An 18,708-nucleotide genomic window follows, 5' to 3' on the forward strand; every position below is an offset into this window, starting at 1 on the left:
ATGAGTGATCCACTCCAGTAGATTTAATTTAGTTTTGTCTCCAAAGAGATGTGAGAAAAGGATACAAATATGAGAGCGATGCAGAGAGAATATAGATAGATTGGTAAATGAAGTAGCTCTTTCAGCCTCTTACTAATGAGGTAACATTGAAAGAGCAAGTCATGGAAAGGAAAAATACTATCTGCAACTATTGCAATTATTTTTCAACTCCCTAGACATGTATTTCTGCCTACGTTTGTTAGTTGTGCCATGGGAACAAAAAACTAACATATACCACACTTCCGTTCGTAGTCCTCATCTCTGATTTTTATCCATCCCTTCTGATTTGGAATATCAGAGTGGCTAGATATAATACACCAATTTTAGTTGCCCCTTTTTTCCCCCCTAAAGAGAACTCAATCGTCATTGGTTGATACAGAAATCAAAAATGGCTACATAATCAGTGAGAGGCTTGTCTTAGTAAATTACATATCTCTAAAGCCCTGCAAATCTGCAGATATCCGCTTTATATCCGTGGATGTGGATATATCTTTATTTCTCATTTTTGTTATGATTAAAAACAGCAGAATGTTATAGTTCTATTTTACTAGACTATTAATCAAAATAGAGTTGAAATAAAACCCCAAAACCACTAAACAAAGGAACATTAGCATATTAACTTTCTTTTCAACTAAAGCAATCTTAAATACAATTTTTCTGCTGTATAATAAAAACAGCATAAATTTAATCAAATTATTTTTAATTAAATATGTATAGTGAATTTCATTGTGAAGGATCCCAAAATACTTTGCATACAGTATACATTTAAGAATCACTTACCCATATCTGAAATATAATCAGATCTGGGGTAGATTATAATAGCTATTCTGTGGTTAGCATTTGTGTAAAGTTTTTGGATTTTTATTTAATTGGGAACTGAAGAATAATTGCTCCAACTGAAAATATAAAGGTAATTTTAGGTTGGGACAATGTAAATAGCCAAATTGCAATTTGGCCAGGAGGTCAGGATTAACACTTTTATATTTTGCAAAAAGGACTACTGCAAGAGTCAGATGTTGGTAGGAGGAATATTATACATAATTAATAATTAGCCATATCAAACAATCAAAAGCAGTTCCCATTATATAAAAGTGCATGTGTGTTGCCAAAGTTAGAAAGTTAAACCACAGAGGAAGTTGCTAACAGTATTCATAGGTAGGTTGTTGAAGTTACAGATTTGTTTTTCATTAGAGTAGACTCTTTTTTTCTTTTGGATTAGTTTATTTAAATTTAAGAAGTGAATAGAGAAGAGAGAAAGTGAGGAAGATTACTTTTCCGTTCCAAACAATGAACAAAAAAACAGACAGCAGCTGAAGATTCTCTGTTCTAGAAAACCTAGTGTGTGTAATGAATTTCAAAGTTCTTCAGATGCTTGTCCATATATATTCCACTAGTGGTGTGCATCTTCCCCATGCACTCAAATTTAAAATATTTTGGCCAGCAGTGCATGTTGCGGGCCACACCTGTGTCATGAGTGTCTCATGCCTCCAACTGAAGATGCAAAGGCTGGGCATCCCCAACTCTCTTGGTTCCTCCTCACCACCTGTGACTGCAAGTTGGAATTGCAGCGTCCAAGCTTCTTCATGCACAGAATGGCATATTCTTTGTTATGTAAATAATTGTACTGAGATTAATCCAGTGCAGAAGGACATTTTCATTAGGAAGGGATATGAGGAACTTGAGTTTGAAGAGTAATACCCAGGTTCTTGAACTGAACCTACATCTACTGAGTCTCAGTTCAGTGCCTTAATGAGAAGACCATACTTACTGATATTGGAAATTTGGGGGGTAATTTGACTGAGAGTTTGAAACATTGGAATGGGGTAAAAGGAACACTTGCATTTTTTTGAAGTGTCTTCTTGCCAGCTTAAGTGTCTTAGTCTCTTCTTGTCATGTCACATCAGAAAAATAGTTCTTTTCTTGTTTTGTTAAGTGAAACTAATTTGTCAAATTATGTATAATGCAATATTTTTCAGAGATGTGAAGCCTGATAATATGCTGCTGGATAAAGCTGGTCATTTAAAACTAGCAGATTTTGGTACTTGTATGAAGATGAATAAGGTTGGTATATTTAAACCTTGAATCTAGCACTGATATTTGAGGAGAGCATCCAGTGGATATTGTTCTTTGGGATGCCATCTGCTATTGATTGACTTTCTCAAGTGCTTAGCACTGTTGTGTTTGAGCACCTCACATCTGTTAACAAATTTAGCCTCACAGCATCCCTATGAATTAGGGAGATGTTGTTATATCAGTTTTACAGATGGGATATTGAAGCATTAAGAGATTAAGTGCCTTTCAGTCACATGGGAATTCTGTGGCAGAGACATAAAAGGAACCTAAGTGTCCTGGTACTAACCTCATTATCTCCAGACTGATTCTTGCCTGCATATTTATACCTGCCTCTGGAAATTTACATGCGTCTGACGAAGTGGGCATTCACCCACGAAAGCTTATGCTCCAATACATCTGTTAGTCTTTAAGGTGCCATAGGACTCTTTGTTGCTTTTTACAGATCCAGACTAACACGGCTACCCCTCTGATACATGTATTTAGTGACGCATTTCATTTTACACTATGGAGCTGATTCAATGTCCACGGTAGCCTTTACATGGACTTTAATGGAATATGGATCAGGCCCAGAGTGGCAGTATTCCTATTGATCATTTAAAAAAAGTTACTTATGATTGCCATCTAGCAGCCTGATCCCAAATTGAGAAGAAAAGGTTGATTTTGCTGCAACCTTTTCAGTGTAAAGAATCAGGTTATTGAAGGACTTGTTGGTAGAAAACCAGTGCAATGAGAAACGTGAAAAGGAGCTCTTTTTAATTTGATGGATGCATTTATATCTGCTAATGTGCTACTCAAAGCTCTGAAGAATCAAATCCATATTGTTCCTTAGAAAAATCTGAGGTCATGGCAGTGTCTCAGTGGTTGCAGACTAACTATCTCCTTCATGTCTTCGGTTATCGTGTTACTGAAGTAAAAAAAAAAGGAAAAAAAGAGCTGAAGCAGTTTGTCTCATTTCTCTGTGATGAAACAATCAGTATCCAAAGTTGCTGTGCCCTTTATGTGCTTATTTGCCGTAACTTCACTCAGCAAAAATGTTTATGTAGAGCAACCAGGTGAAAGACATCTCAGAATTATTCTATTGGAATATGTCCTTGTGAGGCCATAAAATAATAAATGATTTCCGAAGCAAGTTTGCAAGCACTATAACAAAAAATTTGCTGGTCCCCACACAGTGTTGTGATTGGTTTCTGTCAGACAATACTGCATACATGAACATATACTGGGGGAAAAATCTTGAAATAGGTGATCCTTGATAGATCACATGTAACTGATAAGCACATCTGTTAAATCTTTTCAGGAATGCTTGAATGAAGAACTTTGTCTAGCTGCTTTATAATAAATAAATAAGTCACTAAGAGCTCCTTCAAATAAAGCCAGACTTGGGCAGTATGTGTGGGCAGTTCCTCATAACTGCCTCAAATAGCTTTAGAAGGAGTATCCTAGGCATGAATTTGGCCCTATATGTTAAGCTTAATTATGATTAGACCTGGAACAGTTAAGTAATGATGAATTTTGATGAAGAAAGGTGTTATCCTTGTTTGTATTTCTGAGCTGCAAAGTACCAAAAAAAAAAAAAAAAAGACATCCATCCCCAATAAATAGACTTTAGCATATACTGGTGTTGCAGAGGCAATTCAGTGTCTGGAATACACTTAATTTCACTAAAAAAAAAAAAAAATTGCATGTACAATACTGGTTTAAAATTGGATATGTTAAGCAAAAATGAGTTATAAGCAACAGTTTTCCATTATTAAATTGCCTCTGCAAATCCCCTCTCTATGAATAACATGCCCTGTCCTATGAAGCCTAGAATAATTTCAAAACTGTATAACCAATAGAGAGGAGCAAGGGGTGCTGACCATGAATCCGGTATTCTAAATCACAGCCAAGAGACTGCCCCTAATTTGTCAGTTCTTTCTCTAGTGGCACAAGCGGCCTTAGGACATTCCTTCCAACCCTTATCCCTTATGCAGTTTGTCTATTTAGGATTTCAAGTTTTAATATCATTTAGTTTTTTGTGTTACTGTGGATTTTTTCAGAGCCGTTTAATAGTTACTTAATAGCATTAAAATATATCTTTGGCAGATCTGGAGTTATGTGCTGCATTTAAAAGATATTTTTAGAATGATAAAATGCCCACCTCAGACCAACATTTTCAGAATCTCCATTGTTTAGGAAAGGAGTGTTCATCTAGATGATAAATATTCCCTTCAAATGTTGTGTAATTCCCATTCTAAATATTTCAGCCTTACTGTTTTGTTTTCTTTGTAGGAAGGTATGGTACGATGTGATACAGCTGTTGGAACACCGGATTATATTTCTCCTGAAGTATTAAAATCCCAGGGTGGTGATGGTTACTATGGACAAGAATGTGACTGGTGGTCAGTTGGGGTCTTTTTGTATGAAATGCTTGTTGGTGAGTAACAAGATCATTCATGTTTTATGAGTAAAATTAATTGCACTTACTACTTGACTTTGTTAAAATCACATTATGATGTTTCTCATGTACTTTAATTCATAATTATCTTGCTTTACTGGTTGACAGTAATTGTAGTATTTACAAAAAAAAGTTTGTGCTGTACAGAGGCATCAGCAATATTGTATCAGTGGGCTTTTGTGGGTTAGTGTTAATTTTGTTTTTAAGTTAAAGGAACTTGCTTCTGATTTATTGCTTTATTCCCCTCACTAGATACTGCTAAAACTTCCCTGCCAGATACAATTGATCAAAAGGTTTTCTTTTTTTTTTTCCGCTTGTGAAATGTACAAAAATGCATCGAGTGTCAGGTATTTTGAAAGATGTTTTGCGAGGAAGTCTAGTTCGGATGATCCTATAAGATCTCAATTCACCTTGCCTCCCATTTCAGATGAAACAAGTTGAATTATTTGCTGTATTAATACACCGGTATATTAGTCAAAAACAGAATATAAAAATTCCACCATATGGCACTTACTGTAACTTGGCCCAGTGTTGCTGACTCCGTCCTTTGGTTATGGTTATGAGAGACCATTTTTTTTTAAACTGGGCAAACAAATTAAATTCACTTTCTCTTTCTCTTTGCAAGCATATACCCATCTATGTGCTGTTCATCACAGACTAAGGAAAAAAGGAGAGCCCCCCTTGTTAAAATATTGTCAGCACTTCAGTGGTGGACACTCTAGAAACATTTAAGACTTCTCTCCTGAAGTCTTATTGAACATGAAGCATCCTAACAATCCTGTTTGATTTGAATAAAATGAATTGGCACAAAATGTCCTTTTCACTAAATGGGATGCCTATATTAATAAGACTTACATTATTGTGGTTAATGATGCACCCAACTCAACAACATCTGAGCATATATATGTAACTATAATTATATATCAGTCATTTTTCCTGTAATAGATTGTAGCAGTAGCCACCCACCAAAACTACTACTTACACCCAAATCGAGCAAATAATTGAGCAAATAAATTAACCTTAAGTCATGGCAAGGTCAACTAACTCAGTCACTGGTGGACTGAGAGAAAGAAGGAATTCCATAGTCGAGGTTCCAACAGCAAGAATTGACCATACTTGAACATTCTTTAGAGCAGTTCATAAACTGTGGTATGTGAGCTTGTTGACAGTGGTACCTGAACAACAACAAAATTTTGTTTCAATGCACAGTTGCCACATGCACTGCAGTGTGTCAGAAAACATCCTAGAAGCAAAATGTACTCTCCTGTCTGTTTTCAGCCATAAAGGTGAATAACATTCACCATGCAAGCATGGTGGTTTTATTTAGTGGTACGTTGTACGCTGTGGCTGTGCAGGTAGGTGTTGTACTCTAATCTGGTGCACAGTTGGCTGGGTTTGTTTTAAGACTAACCTCCTGCTTGCATTGGGCCTCATAGGTTGAGTTACTAAGGTAAACTTGTGAAGTTCCATATCAGTCCAACTAGAGCACCTCTTATTTCAAAAGATGGTTGCATACATGACAGGTTCAGAGTGGCTGCAAAACCTGCAGCCACAGGGAGCCCTGAGACCAAAAGGCTGTCATGCAGGAATTTGCTGTAGAGCAGGAGCTCCCACTGTACTCCCTGGCCTTGAGACACTGCAGCCTAGCCCTTGCAAAACTGCAAGGCAGGAGACACATGAAAAATTCCCTCATCTCTCTGCAGGGAAGTTGGGAGGTGAGGATGGTTAGTTGGGTCTGTGGATAAAAGCCTAGCTATATAGAACTAAGGTGAGTTGCCTGGTTCTTCAGAAGCAGAACAGCTGGCTGGCTGCAAATTTGAGCCTCCTCCCACGAGGGGAGACTATTGTGTAATTTGTTCAGCATTGCAGGTATCCAGGGGCACTGCTGGCGGCGGGGGTGGGGATGCTGCTGAGGAGAAGAGACCTCCTGGAGCTGAACCTGCATGGCTCTCAAATAAAGCTCCCATTCTTCTTTGAGTACTTGCTCATGTCTGTTGCATGGTAGGTGTGCGTGTGCCACATGCACAGTTGCTGGAGATTATTTTTCCCTTAGTGGTATCCGTAGGACCAGCACTAATGCCCCCCTGTAGCCACACACACGTACCAGGATAAGGGGCGCTGCTGGATCCGCACCCTTCCAGTTCCTTCTTATCACCCGTGACAGTTGCTTGGAATGACCTTGCTCTTGCAAGGCTTTCCCAGTGGTTTGGACTCTGTAGTCTATTCTATATAGTTTTTGTAGTTAGTGTTTTTAGTTATAAGCTAATATTAGTGTATGTAGTGTAAATAGCAGTCCCAGTCAACAAGGGATGTTGGCCCAGGGACTGGGCATGCCCCGGTCCTCAGGCCTCAAGCCATTTACCTCCTGCGGCGAGCCCATGCCAATGAGTGATCTGCATTCGAGCTGTCTAAAGTGCCTTGGGGGAAGCTCACATTAAGGAGATCTGCAGAGGTTTCAGACTGCATTCACAAAGATAGGGACATTTGGTTTGAAGGCTTTGCTCATGGAGGCAGCCCTCAGACTGTCCTTGGAGTCGTGCCGCTCGGAATCGCTGCCAAGCACTTCAGCCTCTAGTGCTTTTCCTGGCGCTCCACTGGCACTTGGCTTTTCCTGGCGCCGTTCTCCATTGCTGGTGCTGAGGAAGAAGCATAAGAAACAGTGCACTGAGAGAGGGCACTCTCTTGTGCCAAAGAGGGACAAGCAGAGAGCAGCTGATGCAGTGAGACCTGTGCCAGGCCACTTGTCTTCCCTAGAGCCACGGTCGGCTCTGGCGACTCTGGCTAGGGCACCGAGCCCAGTCTGGGACTCATCTCCGACTCCTGGGATTGGTTGTGGCACTTTGTGCCTGCGAGCCCCCTCGACTCTGGAGGACTTCCAGGCTGCAAAGGATTTGATGTCCCTCCTGATACCGCCCACCCCCCAAAGCCCTTTGCCAGCCAGGGCTACCAGGGATAGAGGGTTTAAGAGGTTGGTAGTTCCATCGCGACAGCAACCAACGCGGCACCTCCCAGAAGAAAGACCTCCATTGTCTTGCCACAGTGGTCCTCAACCCGGCGCCAGTCACTAATTTCCTGGCACCACGTGGAGGCAGAAGTGGGTATGGCTCTGCCATGGTCTCCAAGAGAAGAGTCCTCTTCAGAATCTGAGGGGGAATCCTTCACCCTGCCGTAAAAGTATCGGTACCCGACTTATGCACTGGACTTCAGTAAAGGCACCGCAGCTGGTGCTTGACCCCTGAGCCATTGGCCAGTGCACTGGCAATATTGGAACCTGTGGTCACACTTTGTGGTGTCCAAGAGATGAGCCACTGTTTCATTCTGACCGGCACCGGACCCCAGCACCTAGGTCACTGAAGTAGTCCAAATGGAGGTGGTGCAAGTGGAGGAGGAAGGACCAGCCCCTCCTATAGTGCTAGCCTCTTCCTTGTCATCTCTGGATGAGGCGGTCGCAGGTCCTAGTAACCAGTTTCTGCCAGATGACTGCAGGGCCCATCAAGAGCTCCTGAAACAGGACGCCACAAACTTGGAGCTGGAAGCTGAGGAGCTAAAAGAGTCCACGCACAGCCTGATCGATATCCTGGCTGCAGGGGATCCCTCCAGAATGGCCCTGCCAGTCAATGAGGTAGTGTTGGGGCCGGTAAGGACGCTATGGCAGACCCCTTAGTCTCTGCCCCCTACCTCCAAAAAGGGCAGAGACGAAGTACTACGTACTGGCCAATGGGTTTGAATACGTGTACTCACATTCCCCCTCCCCCGGGGTCACTGGTGGTGTCAGCCTCAAATGAATGGGACCCCAAGAGCCCCACCCTCAAAGAATAAAGAGGCTAAGAGGCTGGATCTGTTCAGGCAAAAGGTTTATTCCACGGGTAGCCTCTAGCTTCATATCTCTAACCAGCAGGCATTGTTGGGGAGGTACGATTTTAACCTGTGGGACTCAGTGGTCAAGTTTAGGGACTCCGTGCTGCTGGAGTCAAGGCAGGAGTTCATGGTCATTCTGGAGGAAGACAAGATGGTGCCTAGGGTCTCCCTCTAGGCAGCTCTGGATGCAGCTGACTCAGCGGCCACAACGATTGCATCAGTGGTCATCATGAGGCGCTGTTTATGGCTCCAGTCATTGGGCCTCTTGCATGAGGTGCAGCAGTCTGCCTAGGGTACCTCCCTCTTTGAGGGTACCTCCTTTTTCTCCGAACAGACAGACTCCAAGCTTTGCGGCCTCAAAGACTGAAGGGCCATGCTTTACTCCTGAGGCCTCCAGGAAGCATTTCAGGTCTCAACAGCCTCCCAAGTTTTCAGGGCCACCCAGGTGGGAATCCTATAAAAGGAAAGGTTTATAAACATAGTCAGTCCCTGCCTTCTACCTCAGCTTCCCAGTCAGGCTCAAGTAGATACCCCAATGGGACCAGGCAGGCCTTTTGAAGGCACGCCTGAGGACGACATACCAGACTTGATTCAGGATCCACCCCCCATTTTGTTTTTGGACTGCCTTCCGCCCTGTGTGGTCCTACATAACATTGGACTGTTGGGTGCCCAGTACTGCAACAGTTGGTTACATACTGCAGTTTTCATCCACCCCTCCACCCCATCCCTCCAACCCTGTCCCTCTTCAGGGACCCTTCTTACGAGAAGCATCTCATCCAGGAGGTACGAGCCCTCCTGTGTCTAGGGGCTGTAGAGGAACTTCCTCGAGACTTGAGCAGGAAGGGGTTTTACTCCTGATTTTTCCTAATCCCGAATGCCAAAGGGGGCCTACGACGCATCCTGGACCTGCATTGCCTCAACAAATATCTCAAGAAATTGAAGTTTGGCATGGTCTCCCTGGCCTCCATCATTCCCTCCCTGAATCCAGGAAAATGGTACGTCACCCTCGATTTAAAGGACACTTATTTCCACACATGTTCCAGGCAAGGTTGTTCAGGTCTTGACAAACAACATGGCCTCAACGTTTTACATCAACAAGCAAGGGGGATCTTGATCCTCAGATATGTGTCAGGAGGCCCTCCAACTGTGGGCCTTCTGCATGAAGCACGCTATTCATCTCGAGGCATCGCACCTCCCAGGAGACTGAAATGCGTTGGCAGATCACCTTAGCAGGTCCTTTTCTTCTCTCCCCGAGTAGTCTTTTCACTCAGAGGTCACCAGTGTTATCTTCCAGAAGTGGGGGACTCTTCAGGTGGACCTGTTTGTCACCAGACAGAACAGGAAATGCCACTGGTTCTGTTCTGTGCACAGGCTCAGCAAGGGCTCCCTTTCTGATGCCTTCCTGCTCTCGTGGGCAGATGGCCTGCTGTACACCTTCCCACCGATCCCCTGGATTCACAAGGTCCTCTAAAGATCAAGAGGGACAAGGCAAAGGTTATCATGATATCTCCACCAGCATTGGTTCGGCATCCTTCTGGACCTCTCAGTGGCAGCTCCACTAGCACTCCCACCCTGTCCGGACTTGATTTTGGAAGACCACGGCTGATTGTTTCACCCAAACCTTGCTTCCCTGTACCTGATGGCATGGCTGCTGTGTTGCTGAACCCTGAGGAGCAGGACTGCTCGAATCCGGTTCCGCAAGTCTTGCTAGGTAGCAGAAAGCCAAGTAGGTAGTCCTGATGGAAGGTCCAGTGGAAACATTTCTCTTGTTGGACCTCCAAATGGAATCGTTCTCCATCTCGGTCTTCCCTGCCATCCATCTTGGAGTATCTGCTCCACCTGAAACATCAAGGTCTGGTTCTATCATCTGTTAATGTTCACATCGCAGCCATCTCAGCCTTCCAACCTTCAGTACAGGGAAGATCAGTCTTCTCCCACAAGCTGATGGTTAGGTTCCTCAAGGACTTGGAAGGCTCTGCACGCAGGCTCGCAACCTGATTTTCCTATGGGACTTAAACCTGGTCCTATTAAAGCTCACAGGGCCCCCCTTCAAACTGTTGGCATCTTATTCCTTACTGCTCCTGTCGGGAGAAGGTTGCCTTCCTAGTGTTGATCACTTCAGCCAGAAAGGTCTCAGAGATCAAAGCCCTGACATCAGAATCCCCTTATACGATGCTCTTCAAGGACAAGGTCCAGGTGCACCCCCACCTGGCTTTCCTTCCAAAGGTGATGTCACAATTCCATAACAACCAGAACATTTTTCTGTCAGTCTTCTTTCCAAAGCCCTACAGACCTGATGAGGAACATCTGCTGTATACATTTTAGATGTTAGGTGGGTCTGGTCTTCTATATTGAGAGGACTAAGCCCTTTCGCAAGTCTACAGAACTTTGTGTAGCAGCAGTGAAAAGGATGAAAGGACTACCGGTGTCATCCCAAAGAATCTCATCCTGGATAACTGCCTGCATCCGAGCTTGCTATGAGCAGGTGAAAGTTCCGCCTCCGACCATCGTGATCACTCATTTCATGAGAGCCCAGGCTTTGTCAGTAGTATTCCTCACGCAGATACCAATCCAGGACATCTGCAGAGCTGCAACATGGTTGTCTGTTCATACCTTCACATACCACTACATCTTCACCCAACAGACCCGTGACGATGCCAGTTTTGGGAGAGCAATGTTGCAATCAGCATGTCCATGAACTCAGAGCCCGGGGATATTGCTTGTGAGTAACCTAGTGTGGAATGGACATGAGGAAGCACTCAGAAGAAGAAAAAATGGTTGTTAACCTTTCATAACTGTTGTTCTTCAAGATGTGTTTCTCATGTACATTCCATGACCTGCCCTCTTATCCCTCTATCGGAGTTACCAGCGAGAAGGAACTGAGAGATTGCAGAGCCCCGGTATGTTTGCAGGGCTATAGGGGGCCCTAGGGCTGGTCCCATGGATACTACTAAGGGGGAAAAAATCTCTGGCAACTGTGCATGTGGGGATGCACACACCTAGCATGGAATGGACATGAGCAACACATCTCAAAGAACAACAGTTACAAAAGGTTAGTAACTGTTTTTTTTTTTTTTTTTTTCTCCAGCCAAGATTTCCCCCCACTTGTCTACCTTCCCTTTTAGGTCTCCCTCCCCACAATTTTCTCCAAGAGCTATTCAAAATGTTGTATTTTTCTTGGTTTCCGTTTTGTAAAAATGGAAGCAAGGCGAACTCTGGCTCGTGTTCAACAATAATCCAGATAACAGCAGGAATGTCAAAGTTGAATTAGAAACATTAAAAAGTCAAGCCATTCAATGAAATTCAGCTGCATACCAACATATATCAAGACATCTTGTGACAAATTTGTTTCTTGTAATTTGAGTAATACGAAAGACTGATAACGGCATCTTCATTGTGTTTCCTTTTGACGCATTATCTGAAAACCTTAGATGTTTTAGAAAGATGCTATAATCAAACGTTTTAGGCTTCCTTAGGCATTTGTTTTGCCATAAAGCCTAGAAATACTTATTTTATACCTATTAAGATTTAAAATGAATGTGCACAAAAAATAGAAACTTGCATGTTGTATGTCATACATCAAGTTTTTAAGAAAGTGGTATGCTATATAACTCAAATATGGGGACTATTAGTAGATATTTTTATTAAAGTTTTAAAAAGAAGACTGTATGCACTTTTAATTGTGTATTGGCACTGAGTGTCTTCAAAGGCACAGCGTATAATAAAGAAATAAATGTTCTCAATTAAAACTTCCAGTACTTTTGATATTTATATTATATTAAGATATTTAATTTTTGTACTGCTGTTTCTTCAGGTGATACACCTTTTTATGCGGATTCCTTGGTTGGAACATATAGTAAGATTATGAACCATAAGAATTCTCTTACCTTCCCTGACGATAATGATATCTCTAAAGATGCAAAAAACCTTATGTGTGCCTTCCTAACTGACAGGTAAAATAGCCCAAAGTTTTATTCAGAATTTTAAATAAGTTTTTGTTAATGACATTTTCTCCTCTTGTGACCAGAACAAACAAAAAGCATTTTGTGTATGCATGATTTTCTAGTGGTATTCTAAACAGTTGAACAGTAACAAACACCCATTGTTTTGACCTTTTATGTAATATATTTCTGCTACCATATAGACACTGTCACAGTTGTGGGGTCAGCTGTACCTTCTGTCCTTTTTCTTGTCTTTGCGTGCACCTCCATCAGGTTTACTTATTTCCATTTTTTTCTTCCCTTCTCCCATCCCCCGCTCCTCTTTACCTTTCTTGGGCTGGAATCTCACAATTTCTCCCCTTATTTGACCCGGACACCTGTAAACTACTGTGAGTATTCTAGCTGCATATCACCCTATAGGTCTGACGAGGTTTCAGGCATCTGCATTTCCTCTGTTTGGGAACCAGTGACTAGTCATATTGACCAAAGCCTTAAAACAAACTTTTTTTATTTATTACTTGGAACAAAACATTACAGAAAAAAAGATTTTAAAACAGACAGCTTGCATATTTAGTCTCATCTAATCTTATGCTTTACTACAAGCTTAGATAGACTTTTCCTTTAAGTTACAAGAACACAACTCACATTCTCTTAAAAAGTAAGGATCCTCTGTGTCTCTCATTCTGATTCCCCAGGTAATAAGGGCAGTGGAACCAGAGAACTTTGTTGGTTCAGTTGCTAGCATCTCAAATGATATTCCACTCTCATCAATAGGGCCTGCAAATAAGAATAGACTTGAAATATCAATTTGGCATTCATATCTTAACTTCACATTTAATTCACAGTTTTTACACGAGAAGTGTTTTTCATCATGGGAACTTTTGAATTGCTAATTTCATGTAGCACTTGCTACATTGTTAAATGGAAGTTGCTTGATTTTAGAATAAATTAATAACCCTTAAAACAGAATTACATGCTTACCTGGGAACTACCTGGTAATTGAAAATGTTGATGGGAACTCAATCTCTTAAATTCCATAAAAAGACAATATGGAAAAGTTAATTCTGGACATTTCAAATTCAGTTTTTCTCGTGGGATTTTGAGAGCATGGGGTTAAATGTTATCCAGGCTCCAACAGTGTAAGCAAATATCTAGGTGAGTATGTGGCAAGAGAAGAGAGAATCCTAATTTTTAAATACAGTTTTCTCTTCTTCAGTACTTTTTAGATTATTATAAAGGTAACATTTTTTATTTTATGGTAGTCTGGTGGACTACCAAAAATCTAATTGTAATAATTAATTTCAATTTTAGAGTGAACATTTTATGTGGAGTTACCAGTATACCTCTACCCCGATATAACGCTGTTCTCGGGAACCAAAAAATCTTATCGCATTATAGGTGAAACCACGTTATATTGAACTTGCTTTGATCCGCCAGAGTGTGCAGCCCCACTCCCCCCGGAGCACTGCTTTACCGCGTTATATCCGAATTCGTGTTATATCGGGTCGCGTTAAATCGGTGTAGAGGTGTATTAGTTTTTATTCTGGCCTTTACCTCTGCCCTAATATTATTGTCTCTTTCTCTTCCTCCCATTTCATCTTTCTCAGTCTGTTTTTTCCTTGTCTTGCCTTTTCCTTTTCCCTCTCCCCTCTTTTTATTGCTTTATTTTTTTACCTGTCGCTTTCATTTTCTTTTGCATTGTAGCCAAGTAGCAGTGGTCTGCACGTGGAAATGCTACATAGGAAAATTGACTGAGTCATATGGAGCAGTATTATTGATTGATTGGTTCTGCTCTTTCTGAAAGTGTGTGAATGCTGTCAGTGAATACTATACTATTTATATCGTAAAGAACTTAGACAAGAGATAATGGGCCTAATTTTCCTCTCTCCTACAGCAAATGAAACTGACTTTTATGGAGTTACTGATTTACAACAGTGGAAGTCAGAGGATAATTGGACCCAGTTTCTTAAATTAGAGGGACATTTCTTTAGCTGTGAATTTGATAGCGCAAGGCCTTGTCTACACTTAAAAGTTTATTTTGTATGACCAAAGGTGTGAATTTAAATAAATATAATTATATCAGTATAACATCTCCTTTTAGGTACTCTAATTGTAGAATAAGAGTGGAGTTGGTTAGTTAGTTGATTTGTTTGTTTAGCTTATGTCACTTATAACTGTGGCATTTTTGGTTTAAGCTAAACCAAAAATGCCACAGTTATAGCTGAATGAGAGAGGGAGAGGGAGCAGATGAATATATCAGTATAACTGATAAAACTTCCCTCTGGTAGACAAGACCTAAGACCAGATTGCGTTATGGGATGAAGGGAAGAAACCTCATGAACCTACTTGTACTGGTATAGGGCATTCTATGTCACAACTTCAGAGAAACTAGAGCTTTTATACTGCCCTTAGTTGGCAGATGTAAACTCTCACCTCTAACTCTAGGATATTTGAATCAATCTTGTTAACAGAAAGGAAAAAATCTTACACAGTATTTTATTTTTTTTTAAACATTGTTTATAGGGAAGTGAGGTTAGGACGAAATGGTGTAGAAGAAATCAAGCGACACCTCTTCTTCAAAAATGATCAGTGGGCTTGGGAAACTCTTCGAGACAGTAAGTAGTTCTTTGTACTGAAGCAGTAATATTCTCTTATTTACAATGTGTATCAGCAAAAGTGATGTCACCACTCTGTTCTAATGGAAGGCTTTTCTCTCTTTAAATATTGAATTAATATAATTAACATTTTGTTCTATACTTTGCTAAGAGGCAAGTCTGTTTAGATTTCCCACACAGTTCAGGATTTTCTTCAGTCTATTTTTTTTCTTTTAGCAAATGCTGAGACCAGATCAGTTTCTTAGCAATATTGTCTTCTGTATTTATTATGCCTTAATTGATGATGATGATGATATAAGCTTTTGGAAGGTAAGTGACAATAGAAAGTTTTGATATGGAATTAAAGTGTCTTAGAAGTTTGTGGTACAGAATGTATCTGCCTGCTTGCTTATTGGTTTGAGTCATAGAAAGCATATTATCACTGTGCTTCAGGAACTGTATTTTTTTTAAGAACAATGTTTGTCTGAGTTATCTGAAAAATTCTCCTCTGGGTCATCACACAGTGGAGATCAACTGGTAACTTCTTGCTAACCATGTCTCAGTTTGAAAGTCTGGGAGCTGGAGGCAAAGTTTTTTCAGTATAGGGTCACTCAACTCTGGCATTCTTTCTCCCACTGGTCTGATAAAACCACGTCAGTTTAACTTTTAGAACACAGTATAAAGCCTGTTTATTCAGTTTTATGCCTGGGAGGATAGTGCTGTGGCTTATTTATTTTTATAGCTTGATTCAGGGTTGAATCTCTTCATCTTTATTAAAAATAAAGACTATTTACATTTTTTTCATAAACCGAACTCACAAGGATAAAGCTTTTTGTATAAGGTAAGAATTGTGCAGTCACACTTTTTCAGAGTGGATGGTATCCGGTCATACTCATCAAGCCTAAGGAGGCAGATTTTTACAGAGAGGGTAACGGCTGGTAATGATGTAGTTGGTGTTCTTCGAGTATATGTCTGTGTGGATCCCATTGTAGGTGTGCATGCATCTCGTGCCCAAGATTGGATTCTTTTGAATAGCAATGTCCATTGGCACTGTGCATGCACCTGAGCCTCTTTATGCTCTGGTGTGAGGGCATAAAGGGTGGAGCGGTTTTAAGCCTTACTATCTCTGGCTTGTATCTAAACTATCATTAACTTACTTCTGTGATCAGTTCTTCTGTTAGAACAAGGTCTAACACAGTTTTCCCCAAGTTGGGTGCAACACTTTCCGAGTTAGGAAATTGTCATCTATAATGTTTAGAAATTCCAAAAATGTTTTAGTATTGGCACATGTCACTCAAATTGAAGGACCCACATGATCACCCAGGTTTTTTTTTTCCCTTCCACATTATAGACAGGTGCTCGAGGAAGTGGTCATATACTGTTCCCTAGTGTGATTTGGTGGTCTGTAGCAGATACAAACTAATAGCTCATCTTATGCTTTATCTGTTAGGACATTGATCCATAAGCATTCGAGATCATTTTCTTCTAAGTTGTTAGTGACTTGGAAACAAGTAATGTCATTTTTGATGTAGAGAGACACCCCGCACCCCCCTTTGCCCACTCTATACTTCCTAAATAGATTAGAACCTTTGATTTTTAACATCCAGTCATGTGAATCATCACACCAGATTTAAGTAATACCAACTAGATCAAATGTATGCTCATAAACAATTCCTCTTGTTTGCTACCAGGCACCTAGTGTTAGTGTGTAGGCAATTCAAGAATTTCTTTTCTTCATGTCCTTTGGGCTCTTGATTAAATCTGTTTTCAACATCTTGATTTTGTGCTAACCAAGTGCTCGTATCTTCCCTCTTTATACCCCCAAACTTTTGAGGGTTGCGGCCCCCCCCCCACCAATCCGCACCTCCCTGCCGAGGCCAGGAGTGGGGCCGCGGCTCGGGGAGACGACAACAACGCAGACAGGGGTAAGGGAGCCGAGGCTGGGGCCACAGCTGGAGGTGGGCTTGGGCTGGCAGTGGGGCCGCGGCCGGGAATCTCTGCCACAGAAGGTGGGCTAATGTTACACAAAACCAAAGCCCTCAACCCTATACCACTTACCTAATCAGTGATTCACTTCCACGATCTTCGGTCTTCCTTAGTTCCTTTCCTACGAGCAGTCTCGGAGAATATCGCTTGGGGATTCTTCTTCAGCATGCTTCTGAGTTCCCTGAAGTCATCTACTGTCTGCAAGATATCCTGGCAATGTAGTGTAATTAATGCTGATATGAACCATTACTAATGGATCCTTTCCTGTCTACTTGACTTTCCCAGTGCACTATCCTGTTGTCCACCTGTCCCTTGCAGAATGTTTTTTCAGTTCTTCTGAGTATTAAGTCTCCAACAAGAATCGGTCTTCCTTGGATGGTTGAAGAACTCTTTGAGGGTAAGCCTGATTTACTTACATGTTAGGCCATCCATCCATCCACATACCCTGTATGTCTCTCCATGAAGCAGTCCTTATGGCTTCAGGCATATTACATGAGGTACAGGCTACTATGGAGAATGTGCCCTACAAGGGAAGTTAGCTCATCATCCCGAGAACAGATGAAGCACTCTATTTCCTCAAGGGCCGTGATGTGATTCCTGGGGATCTATGCACTGGCTTCATATAGAAAGCCATACAAATACCAGCCACAACAAAGGCAGAAGGCCCCACCCTGTTCCTGCAGTTGACAACCAAATTACCAACAAAGAAGCAAGCCCAGGAGCATCGTGAGTCACACTGGAGCCAATCTGGGACTTGTCCCCAACTTTGGGAACTGCCTTGCCCCTTTCCACCATGCCAGGGCGGCCATCACAGCTGATAAATGGACATTAGACATTGCCTAAGGCTAGCCTATACATTTCCAATGCATGCCTCCTATCCACCCCCTTTCCCTGTTCCTCTTCAGGGACTCTTCTCATGAGAGCCTGTTAAAGGGTTGTGTGTAGGAGCTGTAGGAGACATACTGCAAGAGTACAGGGGAAGAAGCTTCTACTCCTGATATATTCTTATCCTGAAGACGGGTTTTTTGTTCTGTCGTAGACCTGAGGAGAATGAACAAATACAAAGGCTGCCTCAGATTCAGGATGGTAACATTTTTTGATTCCATCAATTCATGCTCAAGAAGGTTGTGCAACTCTTGACTTGCAAGATGCATATTTCCATGTAGCCTCCATCTGGTCCACATGTAGTAGTTACGGTTCACATTGGGGTCCCAGACATAACTAGCACAAGGTACTACTATTTGGCTCTCCACAATCTGAAAGTCTTCGCAAAGTGCCTATCAGTAATAGCGACATGTCTCAGAAGAAGGGGCATGCACTCTTTCCCTTACCTGGACAGTTGGCTGATCAAGGGAACATCCCAGCAGGAGATGGCATAATTCCAGGCTTGCTGCCATCTCCCTTTTATCTCAATTGAGCATCCTGGTGAACTACAAAAAATCATTTCTCTTGCCACTGTAGATGATCGAGTTCATAGGAGCCTTTGACTCCAGATTGATGAAGGTGTACCTTCTTGAAGATAGTGTACTTTCATGTCAGTGCAATCGCTAGGGCTCAAGAAAGAATGAAACCTGACCACATGTGTCTGGGACTGCTAGGTCATATGTCGGTGTGCACATATATGATGCCACTTGCCAGATTTCACCTGTGACTGCTCTGACTTTGCCTCATAGTGGTCTGTTTCCCTGGGGAGCACCAGATGAGCAAGAAGGTCATGGTTCCACCTCACATGGTTGCTGAACTGGGGTGGTGGAAGGAATCCACAAACGTGTGGAAGGGT

The 18,708-nt window shown here is 41.8% G+C and overlaps 1 protein-coding gene across 2 annotated transcripts in view; it reads left to right on the forward strand.

The window, feature by feature from the left end:
- The window catches only part of ROCK1 (Rho associated coiled-coil containing protein kinase 1), a 177,997-nt gene that overhangs the window by 77,791 nt on the left and 81,498 nt on the right, over positions 1–18,708 (forward strand). For both annotated transcript variants that reach the window (XM_054017505.1, XM_054017506.1), the window contains exons 6-9: positions 2,016–2,100; positions 4,384–4,528; positions 12,222–12,360; positions 14,872–14,963. In XM_054017505.1, coding sequence (XP_053873480.1) covers positions 2,016–2,100; positions 4,384–4,528; positions 12,222–12,360; positions 14,872–14,963 — 461 coding nt within the window. The remainder of the gene's footprint in view (positions 1–2,015; positions 2,101–4,383; positions 4,529–12,221; positions 12,361–14,871; positions 14,964–18,708) is intronic.

This window comes from Malaclemys terrapin, chromosome 2 (assembly GCF_027887155.1).
Source record: "Malaclemys terrapin pileata isolate rMalTer1 chromosome 2, rMalTer1.hap1, whole genome shotgun sequence".
NCBI lineage: Eukaryota > Metazoa > Chordata > Testudines > Emydidae > Malaclemys > Malaclemys terrapin.